Source organism: Betta splendens, chromosome 17, assembly GCF_900634795.4.
Source record: "Betta splendens chromosome 17, fBetSpl5.4, whole genome shotgun sequence".
NCBI lineage: Eukaryota > Metazoa > Chordata > Actinopteri > Anabantiformes > Osphronemidae > Betta > Betta splendens.
The window spans coordinates 12,192,662-12,209,606 of record NC_040897.2 but is presented as its reverse complement, the minus strand read 5'-3'; the positions used below and the strand labels follow the sequence as shown (position 1 = coordinate 12,209,606).

At 44.4% G+C, this 16,945-nt stretch overlaps 1 protein-coding gene across 2 annotated transcripts in view; it reads right to left on the bottom strand.

Moving 5' to 3' along the window:
- Positions 1 to 402: 402 nt before the first annotated feature.
- LOC114844507 (contactin-associated protein-like 4) overlaps positions 403 to 16,945 on the bottom strand; it is a 49,962-nt gene continuing 33,419 nt past the window's right edge. Inside the window, exons 15-24 of one of the 2 annotated variants that reach the window (XM_029131944.3) lie at positions 16,690 to 16,817; positions 16,275 to 16,445; positions 14,234 to 14,452; positions 11,310 to 11,549; positions 10,680 to 10,904; positions 8,768 to 8,901; positions 6,910 to 6,997; positions 4,900 to 5,118; positions 3,847 to 3,918; positions 403 to 3,068 (exon numbers count right to left, since the gene is read on the bottom strand). In XM_029131944.3, coding sequence (XP_028987777.1) covers positions 2,872 to 3,068; positions 3,847 to 3,918; positions 4,900 to 5,118; positions 6,910 to 6,997; positions 8,768 to 8,901; positions 10,680 to 10,904; positions 11,310 to 11,549; positions 14,234 to 14,452; positions 16,275 to 16,445; positions 16,690 to 16,817 — 1,693 coding nt within the window. In that variant the 3' untranslated portion in view covers positions 403 to 2,871. The other variant, XM_029131945.3, reaches the window with a different exon arrangement.

Below are 16,945 nucleotides of genomic sequence, written 5' to 3'. Positions count from 1 at the left end.
CTGAGCCACATCTGCTTGTAACCTCAGACTGCTGCCTGTTTAAATAGGCAGAGAGGCTAAGTTGCTCTCAGAGAATGGCTGTGACACCCTCTTCTCCCAGTTGCCTTGTAACCCAGCGTCTGGCATTTCCCTCAACTGGGGTCTGCAGCAAAATGCATGTTGACAGGCATCAGCTATGTTATGTTCCCTCAGAGCAACAATCAAAGCTTTTTCTCCAAGCGAAAAACAATGTCGAGCGCCACAACCAATAATTTATTTAGCAATTGCAGCACGACTGAACATTTATGTCTGTCACACAAAAGTATCTCAGACTGTATATGAAATGTGGCTTTTAGTTACCAGACGGCTTGACTTCTCTATTCACTGTAATTGTAAAATGACACGAAATTAATTCATACTCAGTTTCTGAAAAAAATGTTTTTTACTTCATTTTAATCAAACAGGATTTTATTTGTAACCAAACAACCAGAGTATGTTTAAAATCATCTGGATATTATTTTAATGGCATGTCACTCAAACTCACTGACATAACTGTTACTCACCACCACCAATACAATGTACCATTACATTATCATAGTTACACTACGGGCCATAAATATTAAGTCCAGTCAGATCAAGTCATCCATGAACCAAAGGGCCAGTGATTCAACTGGTTCATTCCCAGTGTTCTGAGACAAGACACGGAACACTTGAACCCTTCTGCCTGGTCTGTCTGATGCAATGCAGCCACTGGGACAAACAGATCATATTCAGATCAAAACAGGTCAGCTCATTATAAATATAACCAGAAAATAAACCAAACCACTGTTGAAGTCGTGTACTGAAGTCAAATCTGCAGTGTATGTCTAGGGATGAACTGCTAGTTTAAAGTGAATTATAAGCTAAAATGAATCCATTAAGCTTTAAAATGCAAAGAAATGTGAGAAAATGTGCGTTTTCCACAACTCAAACATCATCATTCAACTTGCATGTCAACTAGCACGTCTGCAGGGTCACTGTACGTTAGCATTGGCTAGCTTGCCATAGTCACCTGTTGGTTTGGGTCATGGGTTTCGAAAATTGTAGCATTTTCATTTTGGTCCAGTTAATCTTGGATACAGAAATTTCCAGGTGTCCTAAAACGCACCATTTCAAAGGATGCAAGAGCGATGTCTTGTCTTATTGGTCAGAGCTGTGCTGAGGATTAATGGTCCTCCCTGTTGTTTATTGCTTCACTACACTTGCGTCGCCATGCAGCCAAATGTCTTTGAGCCTCTGTGCAGTTTGTTACCATACGCAAAGTAATAGGAAGCGTATAATGACCCATCTGTGTTGATGTGTCATGGGCAGACTGGGGAATGTATGTGATCAACAGCTGCTGCAGATCCTGTTTGCGTCCTTCCATTAACACAGAGATGGATCATATTCATTTTCAAGTGTTAATTACAGAATCACTATAGTCATTGCCTCATCATTACAGCCCCTCTCTCTCACTCCTATTACCCTTCTGTCTGATTATGATCGGCTTTTATCAAGTCACAATCCACCCGTCAGTCGCAGGCAAATTAGGAATCCAAACACAATGGCCGTGTCGGCGTGCGGTGAGCGGCTGACAGACAGCCATGTGTTATACAGGCCGCGCCGCTGTCAGTGTTAAAAGCTTTACTGCTCAGACACATTTAGGGAGCCGGGGCAGGAGAGCTCCCAGCAGGCAGCTAATAGGAAGGAAACGTTTGAGTTGGGTTGGAAAGAAACAAAGCAAAGCAAACCACATGTAACCGCACGTGGCAGAGGTGTAGACGTGAACACGGTGAATGGACAGGTTTGGTTTCCTGCTTTTATAAAGTCAAATCCTAATGATGTGTTTGATATTCACGTACAAATGCTTAATTAACTTATACCACAGACTATGAAAGTCATTTGAACTGTGGGTAGAGACGTTGCTGCACTGGTGATAGTTTAAACATTTTACAGTGTACGGCACATAAAGGGGTTATTTTTACTATGCTTTGAGGCTTCAGTATTTTGATTAAGTTTTTGTGGAGATGTGTAGCAGCTGATTTCACAGCCTTCTTATTGGCATGTGGGATCACTGATTACAGAATGAAGGTCACTGTGTGTTTACAGTGTACTGTATGCGTGGGCGTATTTCATGTTCATTAATAAAGACATTTATTTTTAGACATTTACTTGAGTGCCTGGATTTAGATTTAGTACTAAAACCTAAATGTCTTGAGCTTTCTATTCTGTAATTTCTGTAGAAATGAAACTGACTGAAACAAACATCAGCTCTTGGATCAGGTGAGAGAGAGGCGTTTCCCTCGTGCTCTGCCGTCCTGCTCTCAGTAATGAGCAACTGCAGCACTCGGTTCTAAAGTCTCAGAACCAAAAGATTATCCTTCGCCGGTTACGTGTGACGTCACAGCAGGCGGGGTATCGAGCTCCTTGTGCGCTGAACCAGACCTTGCCCGTGGAAAACAAGCCTATTCACAACCACGATGACGCCGTTTTCACCATAGCTTCACTTTCCCAAACAAACGTAAGCACACGCTTCAATATGACAAAGTGACGTCAGCCAGAGATTGTTACAAAGACATAAATTCAACATTTACATTTTGTCTGAATATCTACAGCAGAAACAAGGATATAAACACCTCAGAGTCCGACGCGGTTGCCTGTTTGTGTCAGTGTGTTCACAATTTACGATAAAGCAACAGAAAGACAACACTGAATTGTTCTTTTTTGCCTTCCGCATGCTTTAGAGCCACAGCCCCACTTGAAGTGTCTCTGAGAGCGGCTCTGAGGGCAGTTTCCTGAGGCATGGAAAGGGAAACCTTTGTCTGCACCTCCAGCTCCACAAATCCACCAGTTCATCAGGTCATCGCGCCGCAGTCAAATGTAATACTCCTTTGGGTTTTCGCTGGAGACGTTCTGGGAGTCAGTCTGGTTGTTGAAAGGGAACTCTGGGCTGTCCTCCGGTTGGACGTCCTTCACGTCTTTGTTCCGATAGGTTTCTTTTCGCCGATAGAGGAATCTGGCTGTTAACGCCAAGCCGGTCACGATCACGAAAATGACCACTGCAATGATACCTGCGAGGTAGAGAAATCTCATCAGGTTTAAAGGCTGTGATATCAGATAATTGATTTGTGAGTAGTTCGTGCATGTTGAAATTTGACAGGACAGGAAAAAATATAATGTCTGTTTTATCTACTGACATTTTATTTCCTAATGTTTTCATTCTCTTGCTAACCTACAGTAACATACAATCTTTTAAATCACGTTATGCTCTGCTGAGCACGTTTGAGAATATGAAAGCGGGTTTTAAGTAATTGAAATTTCAAAATTACACCTGAAATCACTTTAATACGTAGCTCTTTAAGATAACGGCAAAAAAAGTTTTCCCATTAGCTGGTCATTCCTGCATAGGTTTAATTAGGTGAGCTGCCCGTTGTGCACTGAGACAGGCTAGTTTAATGGACAGTTTTAAATGACTTTTCTCCGGGTCTCACCTTTTTCTATCTACACAATTATAGATTGAACCTTTTCAGTCTTCTCTTTGAATCAATCTTTGCTGGCAGAGCAGGAAAGTTTTAAATGAGTTTTAAATGGACTCTCGCCTGGCACATCGCTTTACTCCCAACATCTGTCCACAATCTTGTTCACCGCAGTGAAGGTCAGACATGGTATGACCTTTAAAGGGAGCCACTCACTTTCTTAAAATGCGCCAGAGCAAAACAGTCACAATTTTGTTAAAAGATGTTACAAAACTAAAACTGACTTGACAAATTTCAAAATTTCAAAAAACAAGGGGAAAAGTTATTTATAGATTGAGTAAAGAAAGAAAAAGGCAGGAAAATAATTCAGTACCTCCAATCAGAGCCGAGTCAGTCCTGATGGCATTGACTAAAGGCTGACCTGAACCCACTGAACCAGACTGGTCTACAGCAGAAAAAGGAGATAAACACGAAGACAGAGGAAAATGAGGAAAGAAAAGCAGATAGGAAAAGAAGAACACCAACAAACAGCACGATGATGAAACGTGAATGAAAAGAGAGCAAAAGTAAAAGTGACAAATCAACAGATCAGTTTAAAGAAGAGAGTCGGGAAAGAAAACCAGAGACAAGATCAACATTATCATTCAGAGCAGACAGGGAATTCTACATCAGCTCTATAAATGACTAATAAAGCTTCGCAAACTGGATGAAAAGCAGCCCAGAAGAAAGGAGTCCCAAAGGAAACTCCCCCTCCGTGCGCTAAATTAATGAAATCATTGATCACGCTGTCATTGTTACACCCAAAACAAGGACCACAGTGTGTGTGACTAATGATCCTGTTAGGAGCAAGAACAGGAGATTTCATGCAACGTACACAGACGTTGAAAAGCAATAGGAAAAATATACAAGTGTGCTCATGGATCAAACACAAGAAGGGAAACGTAGTTGGAATAGTTTTCCCATTTCAACTAAGTGTAAAACCAAGCACGCCACCATTTAATGAATGAAGTATCAGCATCTGTGTTAGGAAACGTATGACACTATACATATTTATTTGACTGATTCCTGCACAGCTGCCCACTTACTGTAACTGCAGCTTAACAAAGCTCCTAACAAAAACACCAAGCGTGAACGTGTGGAGCTTTGCAGCCTATCATTTACACAATGAAAGCTCCAGGCCTGACAAGTTAATCCACAGAAACTTTAATGAATCCCAGTCTGACATGTAGGACTGCACCATTGTTGTCACTGTCAGCTGCACCGGCGACGGCTTCTTCTGCAGTAAAGGATTGTGGTATTTTAGGTACTGTCAGCAAAATCCAAAGTGCAGCATGTTAAATCTTCAAAGTTGTACCCACACAGAGGAAGACGCTGCTGTTTTAGCAGCAGCCCAGTAAACATTTAGTGGTTTTCAGCCCCCTCTTACCTGACAGGTGGTGCGTGTTCTCAGCGGCGTAGGGATTGGCCGACGCCGAGGAGCCACAGTTGGACCGGACCAGAGGCCCGGTGGTGGTGACGGGGCTGGTGTCAGGGTGGAGCAGAGCGGCCTTCAGAGGGCTGACGGAGTTGAAGCGCACCACCGAGAGGCAGCCGGTGAAACCGGGCGACGCCAACCTGGCCAGGTCTGGATCCAGCTCATGAGAATCTGACGAGGGGAATAAACTGAGTGGGCGTTAATGGATCCCAAAAATGACTGCAATCACCCTGACTGGCCGCTGAACACCAGGCCAAATTTCATTACAGTTTCAATTTGAACTGAAGTGTTGGGCTGACTGACAGGTCATGCATTTAGGCCGTTTCTATGGCAACGGTCACAACTTTAATGTGCATGTGGCGACACGGTAACGTTATTTAAACCTAACGAGTGCAGAATATATTTTTTTACTTTCTTGACCCAGTAAAGCAGTGGAACACAGTGTGACAGAGCATGGCGTGCTCCTGCGCCGCAGCCGCCGTGTTTCCGCTTCCACCGTGCATCTATCACTACAGAGAACAGATGTGCACTCTCACCCTCAATCTGTTCCTTTTATTGTCCCACATCCCTTCATCAGTCACCCCCGCTTCTCCACGGCAGCAGTTAAGCAGCAGCTGCGACAACGATGCTCCTGCTTAACCTGCCGTATCGGAGCCCGCTCCTACGACCTGTGGTTTCTCAGCTGGGACACATCTGCATGTGGGTGACAGCAGCAGGAACGGGTCTGTGGGGTTCCTCAAGACTGCTCCACGCCTCACTCCATCACCGCTTCCCCTCTTTCAGAGCCCATTAGTTGGACTGTTTGGAAACTAGAGAAAACTCAGTCCAGGATTCTGATCCTTTAATTAGTGCGTAAAGGCCTTGATTATATTAAGTCAGTGTTCTTATTTTGGATCAGGCAGAGTAAAGTAAAAAAGCCTGAAAAATCGATGGAGTTGACTTTTAAAAGCTGAAAGGACAAATAGACAGTAATGTCATGCCTTGTGTGATAAGCAGTGAAAACTAAGGTTGGTTAAAGTCGTCAAATGAGCACTCCAACAAAAAGAATAATACAGAACAAAATACCTTTGTAAAATTAATCTATTTCATAGCAGGATTAACTTAATACTACTGAAGGACACTTCTCCCAGCCCCTAGTATTATTACCAGTTCATATCTCACTCTGCCTCTAAGGGAGCTGCTCCGGCAACATGAATAAATCATGACAGAGCCAATTACTGTCTCCAGCCAACGCTGTTACAGGTCCCTGACCAGGACTTCACGGGTAAATGGGGAAAATGTGCCACTAAAACTTCCAAGATTTGTGACACTTTGCGAGAAATTCTCCATTAAATTGACTGTTTTTGACGGGGAAGTGAAGAGCCAGGGTTTTACAATGAAATATGCTAAGTCATAAAACAAAGATCCAATGACGGACATTTGGGATGTACCAGTTTGCATATTGTAATAATTCAATGTATGCAGTTGCTGTATATGTTGGGCTGTTGGGTTTAGCACATATTCCTGAGCTCAGTAGTTCTACAGTATCCATTAGTATCTAACATTCACTGTGGTTAGACCTTTAAAACAGAAGCAAAAGCTCCACTAAAAACACTTAATGGGGAAAACATAAAGAAGAAAGCAGCAGAATCTCCAGCTGGTGTAGATGTGAGTCTGTGCAACACTAAAACTTTTAAATTATACCACAGTATCTTACTTCACCATCTGCTGAAGCAGTTTTCTGTTTACATCTCAACCCAGAGCTACTCAGAAGTCCGTTGGATGAAGTAATTTAATTTTCATTTTATTTTGGCGCTAACAGCTTTGGCTCCATTTATTTCGGTAGATATTTTACAAGGAAAGCGAAAGAGCACATGCTGAGTGTCAGATGAGGCCAAACTTCTTAGAGAACACTCAACCTCATTTGAATAAGAGCTCCGAGTAAAAAAGCCTTGTCTCCGCTTGCACTGCCTCCTCACTTACCGTACACTTGGCCCAGCACCAGAGACTTGACTGCATTGAACTCCCTGTCAGAAGTCAGGTTGAAGTCTTCCCTGGCATTGCGGTCGATCTGAAACAACCAACGCATTGCTTTCATTAACTGTAGTCAAAACTTCTCTAATTCAATAATATTGTTGCTTTCAAATGACTTGGTAACTTCTGCAGCGGCCCATTACTTTGTCGGCGTAGAAACCCACAACTTTGGATAAACGAATATAGAATTCTGTTTGTTTATGGCTGAATTTCTACAACGGCGCTGAGCAGTTCCTTTGTGTGTCACCGGCTGAGTGGAATAAATGAGTCCATACTTTCAGAGGAAAAACATCCAGTCATCTCGGGTGAAATTCTCCACTGGAGATTATTATAATGAGAACTGCTCTACAGAGAAAGTCTCACCATGTGGGTGTAGAGTGGAAAACCAGTCTGCTGAAACTAAAGTTCTGAACTAAACTTATACTGTTGTATACGTGCAGAGAAATACCCCAGTGGATTATGGGTAAGCAGGTAGGGGTTCACACATTATTTACTCCAAGAACATGTCACATTTTAGAAGACTTGGTTATCAAGGTTCTTTTGTAGCTCTTGACTTCAGCTGCACTAATAATGGGTCCGTCTTTTTTAAATGGTCAGGTAATGTTTCGACAAACAGCACTAATGCTGATATAAAAATAGAGGCAGATAATTGTTTAGAGGAGGAGGCAAACATTTACTCCTTCACAGTAAAGTACGTGAAAGCTTCCTTATACTCCCAGGAAACACGCACATCCTCCACTCACGTGCTAAAATGGCCCCGATGATTGATATATAAAGTACATTCACCAGCAATCAATACCCATTTAAAGACTTCCCTCCTTAAAATCTCATTACTACAGGTTGTAAATTAGACACAAAGTCAAGCTCCAAGCTTAATAGTTTGACTTATTTTCAAGTTATTAAACTACCTGTCCTTAGGTGGACTAACTAGAGCGTGCTGTGAGATGAACAGGAAACGCGCAGGAGGACAACAGTGGTCGCGGGTACGAGCAGCGAGCAGCCCACAGTCATCTAGACTCCACCAAGCCATTTTTCACCGGGACATCGGCTCCGAGGGAGCGCAGCATCCACAGGTGGGGCCGGTGTGGAGACGGCTCGCTGCCGGCTCCATCCGACGCCCCAGAACCACGGCGCTAACAATATAATGATTCAAAGTGATGGAAACTAGCAAGATGAAGTGCACCTCATATTTCACCGGCGCCTCACAGCAGACAGAATCAAGAGGCCGCAGCGGAGCAAGTCGAGGTCACCTTGTGCTTCATCTCGCTGTGATTTATATATAATTACACAAACATTCAGGCTGCTGGACGCCGCTGGATCAAGGTTACCTCGTATATCATCTCAGCCTGTTACTTTAACAAGATAAGAGATTTGGTATAAGTATTCACATATGATTAAGATGCTTCATATTTCATCTGGAGCTCTTCTAATGCGTAGCTTGTCCCCGCTGTCATAACCGGGCCCTTATTATCGCTGAGAGCAATAACACAGAAGGGACTCTGTGTGATAATCAGTAACGAGTGGGGAACAAACACCCACACTTGATCTACTGTGTGTCTCTGGGACGTTATGAGTTTCTGTATTAGAGACATAACAATTTAGATTACGATCATTTTGTGGTACGAGGTATCTCAGAATAAGGTGGAACACATAGAAATGAGAGTGTTCTCACCTGAGCATAGATCTCAGTACAAATGTCAAATATAATTGAACAGAGCTTAAAAATTAGTTTATGCTCTGAGTTTGAATCAGTTAAATATTTCCGTTCTTCCAAGTGGGTTTCCCACAGTGTGTGTGTGTGTGTTACCTGCACAGACACGGAGTCCGCCGTCCTCATGATGCTGAGGCTGTGCAGCTGCCCATTGGCCAGACTCCTCACTCTGCTCCTCAACACTTCAGCCTCTCTGCTGCTGTCCAGCTTGTACCTGACCTCCAGTTTATCTAAGCACACACACACGCACACATGCACACACACGCGCACGCATGCACAAACACACACAGACACACATGCACACAAACACGCATGCACGCACACACACGCACGCACACATGCACACACACACACACGCACACGCATGCACAAACACACAGACACACATGCACACAAACACGCATGCACGCACACACACACACACGCACACGCATGCACAAACACAGACACACATGCACACAAACACGCACGCACACACACACACACACACACACACACTGTGTGTAAACTTCATTCTTGATTAAAACATCCAGGAGTTTTAATCTAATTTTTTTTCTACATCACGTTAAAAATGTATTTTTTACCTCAGTGATGAGGATCAGATTTAATAAGGGATTAAGTGTTAGTTCCCTGTCAATACCAACACTCCAAATCCAATTAATCTTCCTTGTATTCAGACACTTAGGAGCAGATTTAATGTAAGTCCTCTGATGTCTTTGGACTTATGATATTACACAAATAGTGAATTGCACGTTGTCCTTCAGATTTATGGTGAAAAATGCCTCAGCCTTTATTCTGATTCAACAAAATTAAGTCATAAAAACTTTTTAAATGTGTGATTTAATATATTTGTACAGAGCTCATTTACTGAAGTTAGCTGTTGATTCTAGTAACATATTTAAACATATTTTAAAAAACAGCCTCTTTGTGACTGATGAGGATTTTGTGTGTTTTGGCTGAGATGGGGGTTAAACTGCAGCTGAGGGCAAAATGAGCCGAACAAAAGCTCTCAGGGATTTAATTGCACTCCACGGTCAGCACGAAACCCTAATGCTCTGCTGTCCATCAGCTTCTCTGAGTCATTAAGAGCAGAAAAAAATCCATTTACAGCTAATCAAGCAGCAAAGTGCTGTTTTTACTGACTCCCGGCTGCTGAAAATGTAAGTTTAAAGACAAAGTGCCTCCTACTACACTTAAAAGCCAAACTCACAACATAATGATTTGACTCAAAAGTCACATCAGCAAGTTTTCCGTTGTTTTATTCAGCAGCAGACTGACCTACCCCCCATTAGCAGCTCAGCAAACTTTTATTCCCTCAGCATCTCTCACCAGGCCTCAATGATAAAACCAGCAGACCCCTTTTTCAGGCCGAGACAAAGCGTACAGTAATAGTCGGCCCAGCTGGACAGATGAAAAGGTAGTAGAGGCTGACGGGGTGAATCACGGGAGAGAAAAGACCTGACAGATCCTGATAGATCTGGTAAAGCTGCAGAGCCGATGAGGTGGAGGAGGTGCAGGAGGCGGAGGAGGGAGGAAGGAAGAGGGGTCAATATCAGGAGAAGATGACAGGAGAGCAGCAGAAGATGAGAGGCAGAGGGGAGGAGAGGTGCGATGAGAGGCCGGGAGAAGATGAGAGGAGAGGCGAGTAATTGGAAAGAGTTGAGGGTGGAAAAGCAAAAATCTTGGACGGCTTTTTTTAAAATGCAGACAAAAATAACACAAAAAAGGGGCAGTATCAAGAAGAGAAGGAAGAGATGGGAAAGTAATGAGGTGGGATTAAAGAGTGGAAAGGAAGGTGGGCAGAAGAGGAAAGCGGGAATAAAGGGATATAAAGACAGACGACACTCAACAGCAGGTGTAAAACCTGAGGACAGGACAGAAAAGTGAGCGAAGAGAACAGGAAGTGAACGGGATGAGGAGTGTTTAAAGTCTCGTTGGGCTTAAGAAAATAACAAAACGAAAAGCACTAAAAGCTTCAGAATAAAAGCCCTGCCTGCTTCCTGCCTACCGTACTTATTGATGAGCAGGGCCAGGTACTCCCTGTGGTAGGAGCTGACGTAGAGCAGCAGAGCCGGACTCTGGTTGGTCCGGAAGCTCAGCGACACGTTCTCTCCTCTCAGGGTCGTGTCTCCGTAGATGGACGACGGCAGCGCGCTGCTGTTCCTGATGAACCCGTACGGCTCCTTGAAGGTGTAGCGGACGGACGTGCCCGGCCTGAAGCTGGCCGACACCTCTGGAGGAGCACACGCAGGTTCATTCATACTGATTTGGCCCAGCAGTAGTTATGTGACCCTCCAGAGCTGAATCTGAGCAGGAACTAATAGCAGTTGTTTAGTCATCATCCTGGGTTCATAATGAGAAGCAGTTCGCTTCACAGAGCAGCAGCTAATTAGAGCCTATAGGCTACAGTGTGTCTACTAGCCTCAACCTTGTCTGGTGCTATATATATATATATATATATATATATATATATATATATAATACATTTATAGAGCAGTGCAGCATGTGGCACAGTAATCTACTGCAGGCAGGAGGAGAAAGAGGCTTTATGTGAGGCAGGTATTGAGACAGATCAAGGTGGCACCATTAAAGGGAAATCCCCTTTAACAGCTTCATGAGGAGTGTGACACCCACTCACCCGCGTGGCAGAAGACGCCGGTGTGCGCCGACAGGCTGCAGTCGCAGCCGAAGCCGCTGGGCCGCTCCACACAGCGGCCCTGGTTCCGGCAGAGGGCGCCGTAGCTGCTGCAGTGACCCGGGCAGCCCGGATGAACCCCGGGCGTGATCCTGGCCCGCTCCTCCAGGTCCAGCGTGACGCCGTTCAGCTGCAGCGAGCGGATGCAGCCCCGGAAGCCCTTCTGCCGGGACGCGGTGCCTCCTGAGACATGGGAGGTGAAAACAGCCGTCCTTCAGTTCTCTTAGGGCCCATGTGGCCTCTGCTTCAAATCAAATATGAGGATGACACCACATGCTAAGGGTGGGCACTGATGGGGCACAACTTTCATGCATTGTCTTGGTCTCCAGAGCATCATTCACGGGGCAGGATATTGCCTCATGGTCACCTTTCTTGTATTTTGAAACTTTTTTCATGACTGCAGACCTGAGGGCAGTCAGAAAATAGCAAATAACATCCACCTTCACACACACTAAGCTTTTGTAAGTAATGGCACAGCACGGACTGAAACCCGACAACCTGTCAATTCTGCACCGATCACGGAGCGAAACTCCCATTGTCCTCAGACGTCAGACATGCCAGCACTTTAATCAGAGCGTTTAAAGCTTCCTATTGTTCAGCAGCAGCTGCAGCTTTTCACACCGATCAACCACTGAGCTCTGTGCGACTCTCGTCTCGTGACTGAAGCAAACGGTTAATTAATGACACAAGCATGAAACACAAAGATTAACATTAACCTTGACAGATGTGAGTACTTTAAATACATTTGAATATTTTGACCAATATTAATTAACTGATGTGCTTTGGAGGAATTTCAGCTGGAGTCAACCAGCTTGTGACAACTTACAACATATCATCGACATTTTAGATACTTAACCTTAAAAAACAACGAGTTTATGAGGTTTGGGTGCTAAAAGCACTTAATTAGGTGAAAAGGAGGATCATGGTTTGAAATGTATGCGACGTTTCATCAGTTCAGCTTCAAATAAAACAAGAACAACTGCTTCGAGACGTTAGGTTACAGGAATTACCTCTGGGCTGGTGAAAGAATTAAAAAATGTGAAGATGAAAGCAAAGATCAAAGAATCCAGATGCAGATAAACTCCACCTCTGACCAACGAGAGAAGGGCTAAAGAGACGATTACAGTCCATCAAAACAAGCTCGTACTGCGAGAGGAGGATCCGCACTGAAGCTCACAGCAGAATAAATGGAAAAACAATTAGCGAAATGGAGATCAAAGCACACACCGAAGGCAAAGTGAGGAAAAAGCTCCAGCCTGTCGGCTTGTGAAGACAGAATGAACTTAAAAGTGAGGCGCTAGTGGAGGAAGTCTGACAATGCAGTCACTGTGGCACAGTTGTCACTAAACCTGGACAGTAATGAAGCAAAACATGTTAGTACAGGCAGAACATGCAAACACGGCCCCTGATGTTCACTCATTTAAACAATGACATCAGTAAACTGGTGACAATATATTTCAAAATAAGTGATTTTAACATCAGATCCTCTCATGGTCACCAGAAGATACATCTTTACAGGTAATGTGTTCTTCATTCTCCCCGACTGCACAATAAGGTGTAATAATTCATATTTTAATCACCAACTTTCGTTTTAGCACCAACATGAGGTCATACTGTGTATTCATCTGTTTGTTGTATGTGTGAACTACATGCAAATATTGTGCTGAAGGCAGCCAACAGCGATGCCAGTGCAGCACCCAGCTTATCTGCCTGAACCAGGAAACCCAGCGTGATGCAAAATGCTGCTCGCAATGAATGTGTGAATCTTTTATATGAAACTGCTGCTTGTGGAAAATTTAAATCTGCTAATACAAGGAATTGGAGAAGCTTATAAATCCACGCGGCAATAACATAGTTATTGATTAAGACAATTTAATTTACTCTTATAAATTTGCACAAGGAACAATTAAGGCTCATGAATACTTTGTGGAATTATGGCTTCAGAATTAATAGACAATATTGTGCTTTATAAAAAAATTAATTAGACTGACTTAAAAGTTTTTGTCTTATAAATGAACTGAACGTTGTAATATAGATAAATACAAAGCTGCTTTGAAATCCCTCATAAAACTCTTAAATAAACAAAAAAGAATCAAAATAACACTGACATATTTCCAAATACATAATTACATGTATGTGTTCCAGCGAGTTCTACTCATAATACAGATCTAAATATAAACAGGCCGGCGCTGACAGCAGTGACCTACTGCTTATTCAGAGAGGATTATCGGCTAAACGCGTTTTGAAAGTCAATATTCACCTTCATTTTCCCGCTGCTGCTGCCTTTCGTCTAATCTGTCCAGTGTGTATTGGCTTGTTTTCCCTCCACAGTGGGTTTGCTGATATGAAGCGACATATTTAGAGGCAGATAAAATCGAATAATGAGTGAGTGATTGTCTTTTTCCTGCGGCTCAACAGGCAGAGTCACGGATTAAAAAGACAGAATTAAAGTCGTAAAATAAAACCGATGTAGCTGCGATGAACAGAGATGCACTATTGATTAGGTGAAGTAGGTATTAGAGATGCCGATGGTTAATTACACGACGGCCTAATGAATAACGTCAACAGCCAAATTCATTTGCACGTTATTATTTAAACTGCACCCACTTTCTGCAAGGAACCACATCGTGCAGCTCAGATATTACTGCTCCCTGATGTGTACTCTATTTATTAAATGTGATTATTGCTCAGTACTCAAAAAGCAGTGACTCAGCAATCACATCCAATAGTGCTGCACAGCAGGTGGCATTGGTCCAGCGGTACAGTCGTTTAGCTCCGTGATGTCTCTCTCATAGAGTTTGTGTTCAAGGCTGCAGTTGAGACCCTACAGGACTGAAGTTTCTGGAGCAGAATGGAGGACTCCTCACCTATGAACAGCTGGCTGTTGAGCTGCAGGTGGAAGTGTCCGTCGGCAGGAGCCTCCTGCGTGGCAGCGGCGAGCTCGTCCAGCCGAAGCGACGCCTCCTTGACGTTGCGCTCGGCGCGGACCCGATGCCAGCGGTCGTCGTTCAGCGGGACACTGGACTCCACGCGGACCTCCAGCGGGCCATTACCCACATCGAAGGAGAAAACCACCTGGGTGGAAGCTGATGAAGGCGAGAAGAAAGGACGGAGTCGGCGGCAAGGGGAGGTACTGATGTGGATCATCACCAGAGCAACAACAAAGGTACGTTTCGTTTATATGTGTGTGAGGAGACACTGCTGAAAGATTCTCCTAAAGCTTTTTGCTAAGTGCATCTGAATTACAGGAGCCCTTATTTACAGTGTAGCTGCTTATTTTCACACAGCTTCAAGGTAAGACCTTTCAATTTCACACATAGGAATGGAGCTCTAACAAGCACAGGGAGGGAACGAACACAAGAGCAGGAGCAAATGCAGGGTTTTCTGGAATGCAGTGTAATTACTGTCCCCCAAAACTAACGCTAAAGCCAGCTTCTAACTAAGCCACCTGGGAACAGTTTCCACAGGATAACAACAAACAAAAGACAAGATATCCTGGCAGGAAGTCTCGTCCTGATTACCTCCCTGCAGGTGCAGATTGCAGGGCCTCCAGCCAGTGGAGCAGCGCATTTGCTCACAACTGCACTTTCCATTTTCATACAACGGAGCGACACAGTGAGCATTCAGTGCTGGTAACGCACTGAAAGCGAGGCAGTGGGAGCAGAGAGTGAAGCTGTGGGTCACAAAAAAGGTATATGAGCGACAGTTTCCAGGTGTTCTCGTTGGGTTTTAGGCCTCAGCATCAGGACCACGGCCAGCACCTCTGGCCTGTGAGTTCAGCACCACGGACAGCACCCAAGTGTTCATCCCTCTCGGGCTTGCTGCTCTATTTTCTCTGTTTGGACTTAGGGGAGCATCTGAAAACAAAACCATCATCCTTCATGTTTCCAACCAGAAAAAAAAGAGGATGAAACAATGTCCCAGCATTCTGCGGTAACATAATTTAGAAGTAGGTCTGAGGGCAAGCCACAGTGTTATAGAGCGATGTGAGGCTGAGGCAGAGCCGCAGTATTCAGAGCTGGAACAACCACACGCGCCATGATTTCCCTGAGGAGGGAGGCTGTTGGTGCAGCGGCCTCCCTGTGTGAGTCCTTTTGTTTTAATTTTGTTTCTTAAACTCCTCCATCCAAAATGCATCCAAGCATCAAAGCATTGGAATAAACAGAAAAATCTACCAAACCAGAAAGGTGACATGAGGTGGAGCCTCCAATGGCACCAATGACAATAACACACTAATAACAGGCCCTTTAAATGACGCAATCCATTGTTGCTCATAAATGTGTGTGTCATTCCGTGCTGCTCAACTGTCAGTCCCATATAAATACAAGGACACCTTGTTGGATAATGCAGCCGTATTTCAAACAGTACAATCTACAGTAGGCTGTAAACTCCCCCCTCAAACTCCCCCCACCCCCCACATTACCATGGCATCTATAAACTAAATAACACCCTGTTGGTTATTACTGCCATAATCTAAACGACACACTGAAGCGCCTGTAAATGTGTGCATTACCCCAGAGGCAGGTTTTAATAGAGGGTCTGGGCCCCGAGAATTCATAAAACAACAGTAAAATTAAAAACAAGGTTGCAGGAAATGCCTGCAGTAATTATGAATTCCCTTTCCAGGCTTAATCAAGTTCACATTTTATTGGTTGTGTGGGTAATACACTGCTTTCCCGATGGGGGCTAGAATATAATATAGAATGCAACAGCCTCTCCCTGGAAACCTTCAGCAGCTCCTCTAATCTCAAACAACATGGTCCCTCCAGCCTGTCCTGGATCTTTCCCAGGGCCTCTGCCCAGCGGGACGGGCCTGGAACGCCTCCCCCGGGAGGCGACCAGGAGGCATGTGAGACAGATGACGTGTCAGAAAATACAAGCGAGCGAATTCCCGGCGCTGCGACTCACAGCTCAGTTCAATCCGGATGAAGTCTTTGATGCCCAGGTTTTCCAGGAACACCCCAGAGGAGGCTGTCGTCTTGAAGAGGAAGGAAATGTCCGCGCTCAGCTCCGCGTGGAACGTGGGAAAGTGGAGGTACGATGTCTCTTTGTTGAAAAAGGCCGCGTTCCAGAAGTGCTCTGAGGAACAAGAAACGTTACGTTAGGAACCAAAAGATCTGTTAAACGAACTGAGTGATGTACCACAAACATGGCTCTAAAGAGCAGTTGCTCAATAATAATATTAGGTTGTTATCAGATTCAGCGAATGCTTTATCGTGTTTGTGTTTGGACCATGTGGTTAAGTCATTTCCATAATAACACATGTTTTTGTCATCTTGGAATGAAAGCGCAACCAAGCAGCTGCGTATTCGGAAAGACTTACTGTCTCCATGGCAACAGAGTGGTCCCACCCTGTACGCAGCCTCTGACCCCGGCCTCTGGATGTCACCCAGCACCAGAGACCTGAGTGGGAGGCTGTCCTTATGGAGCAGCGGACCCGAGTCCTCGGTCCTGGTACCGAAAGCAAATGAGGAGGAGGATGAAGAAAGTCAAAGGGGTCAGAAAAGGGAACAAAAGATGAAGCTGGCTCGCTTCCACACGCCTTTTGGTGCATCCTGCATTGTTCTAATGCTGCATTA